This window comes from Emiliania huxleyi (assembly GCF_000372725.1).
Source record: "Emiliania huxleyi CCMP1516 unplaced genomic scaffold EMIHUscaffold_389, whole genome shotgun sequence".
Taxonomy (NCBI): Eukaryota; Haptophyta; order Isochrysidales; family Noelaerhabdaceae; genus Emiliania; species Emiliania huxleyi.
In genome coordinates, this window is record NW_005199052.1 from 57,984 (window position 1) to 60,093 (window position 2,110).

The following is a 2,110-nucleotide window of genomic DNA, read 5'->3' on the forward strand; positions in this document are numbered from 1 at the left end:
TGGGTGGTGATGGCGAGATTGTGGTGGGCTCCAGCCGAGGCCGCGACAACGCGGTGGCCAGCAACGGTCTCGCCCTTCTTCGGCAGCAGCTGGGTCTGCTCGTCGCTGTGGCCCAGTTGCCTCGGGGTGGGGGGGGGGGAGGGGGGGGCGCCTTCTGCTGCGCCGCGTTTGCGTAGCACGTCTTTTTGAGCTGGTTGGGCCGCTTCTTGGTGAAGCCGATGCAAAAGAGGCGCATGACGTAGCCGTCCGAAGTCTTGACGTCAACGTGCGCCTCGATGAGGGACTGCCACTTCTTCACCATCGAGCTCCAGGGCGAGGGGGGCGGCGGCGGTGGGCCAAAGCGGGGGGGGGGGGAGAGGGGGGCAAGGGGGCGGGAGAGGGGCGGGAGAGGCGAGGGCGGCGGCGGCGGGGAGAGACGCGGAGGAGCCATGCGGCGGGACGGAGGGAGGAGCACAACGATGCGCCGTGGCAACAGTGGTGGACTGGGCGGGCTGGGTGGGCTGGGCAGCGGACCGGAGCTTGTCCGTGGTGAAGGTCAGGCCGTAGAACTGCGTGAGGCACGAGTGGCCCTGCACCTCCTCGCACTGCAGCTTGATTTTCCGGTAGTGCTGGTCCTCGTCCTTATTCAGGTCCGCGAGGCACACCTCGAACACGCGCCCCTTGAGCATCTCCGACGCAATCTTGGTGCCCGTGGTGCGGGTCACCGGCGTCTTGCCGCAGTTGCGCACGGAAAAGTTTCCGGGCGCCTTGATGTCATACCACTCCTTCTTGGTGAAGGGGTCGACGATCTTCTTGCCCTTGCCCTTCTTGCCCTTGGACAGCCGCTTGTTCTTGCCCACGGCCTGCGTACGCGGCGGACGGCACCGTCGGGCGGCGGCAGCGGCGCTTCCGCGCGAGCGAGTGCTGACGCGGGCCCCCGGCGCAGACACGCAGCGGCGCCGCGGACGGCGCCAGCCGGTCGGCTACCCTCCCCCTCCGCCCCCACCCCCCCTCTCCCTCAGGCGCAGTGCTGCCGCAGCTCTCTGAACGCGCTGGCTCACCATCTTGGAGAGGTCGGCACGCGGCTGGGCACCCCGATTTCTTTTTGTGATTGGGCGGTAAGAGGCGTGGGGGGGGAGGGTTAAAGGGGAACAAAAATATAACAAAAAAGCCTAAATTAATAACTAAAAGGTAGCAACTGCTATTCTCCGCGGCAAAAATTCTTTCGGCGGGCTAGCTGGGCCTGGACAGCGCAGGCCCTGGGGACAGTGCCCCCTCCTCGTGCCACGAATGCCCCGCTCACCCTCGTCCTCCTCGGTGTCCTCACTGAGCAAGACCGGCTCCGACTTTGACGGTAAGACCGACGGCCGCGCCAAGACCGACGGGCCCGCCAAGACCGACGCCTTTGGCCGCGCGCGCCGCGGGGGCGACCGGTCCCCCTCCGGCTCGCCCCCGCGCAGGCGGCGGGACGAGCGCGAGCGCAGCCGCAGCCGCGGGCGCCGTGGGCGCGTGCGGAGCCGCTCGCCCGAGCCGCGCCGGCGCGGCGGGTCGCCGCCGCGCGCGCGCGAGCGCGACGGCCACCGCGGCGGCGGCGGCGACCCGCGCGACGACGGCCCGCTCCCCGAGCTCGAGTCGGTGCACAGGGCGGAGGTGGTTCGGGTCGAGGCGTACGGCGCGTTCGTCGCGCTCTCGGGCTTCCGGCGGCAGGGGCTCGTCCACATCTCGCAGCTCGCGAGCTGGCGCGTCGAGTCGGTCGAGGAAGTGGCTCGCGTGGGGCAGCGCGTGTACGTGCTTGTCCTCTCGACGGACAACGGCCGGCTCTCGTGCTCGATGCGGAGGGTGGACCAGGAGAGCGGCGCGGCGAGGCCGGACGAGCCGCGCGGGCCCGGCGCCTCCTTTGCCGGCGGCGCCTACTCCGCCGCCGACCAGACGTACCCCGACCGGTCGGGCGCGCAGATGGGCCTCAACCCGCTCGACCGGCAGGCGGGCGACGAGGCGGCCGAGCCGCGGCGCGGGTACGGCGGCGGCTTCGACCCGGAGCGGGAGGCGCGCTTCGCCGAGGCGCGACAGCGGCGCGCGGTGCAGCGCCGCTCGCTGCCCCTCCCCTCCATTTGGCTGCCGTCGCGCTCTC

General features: G+C 71.0%; 2 protein-coding genes across 2 annotated transcripts in view; one reads left to right on the forward strand and one right to left on the reverse strand.

Annotated features, from left to right (window-relative positions):
- The window catches only part of EMIHUDRAFT_316252 (hypothetical protein), a gene marked incomplete at both ends in the record, with an annotated part of 1,441 nt that extends 398 nt beyond the window's left edge, over positions 1-1,043 (reverse strand). Inside the window, 4 exons of the mRNA XM_005771335.1 lie at positions 48-120; positions 180-305; positions 514-842; positions 1,041-1,043. Of these exons, the coding sequence (XP_005771392.1) occupies positions 48-120; positions 180-305; positions 514-842; positions 1,041-1,043 (531 nt within the window). The remainder of the gene's footprint in view (positions 1-47; positions 121-179; positions 306-513; positions 843-1,040) is intronic.
- Positions 1,044-1,269: 226 nt separating this feature from the next.
- EMIHUDRAFT_118269 (hypothetical protein) overlaps positions 1,270-2,110 on the forward strand; it is a gene marked incomplete at both ends in the record, with an annotated part of 1,470 nt that continues 629 nt past the window's right edge. The window contains one exon of the mRNA XM_005771336.1: positions 1,270-2,058. Coding sequence (XP_005771393.1) covers positions 1,270-2,058 — 789 coding nt within the window. The remainder of the gene's footprint in view (positions 2,059-2,110) is intronic.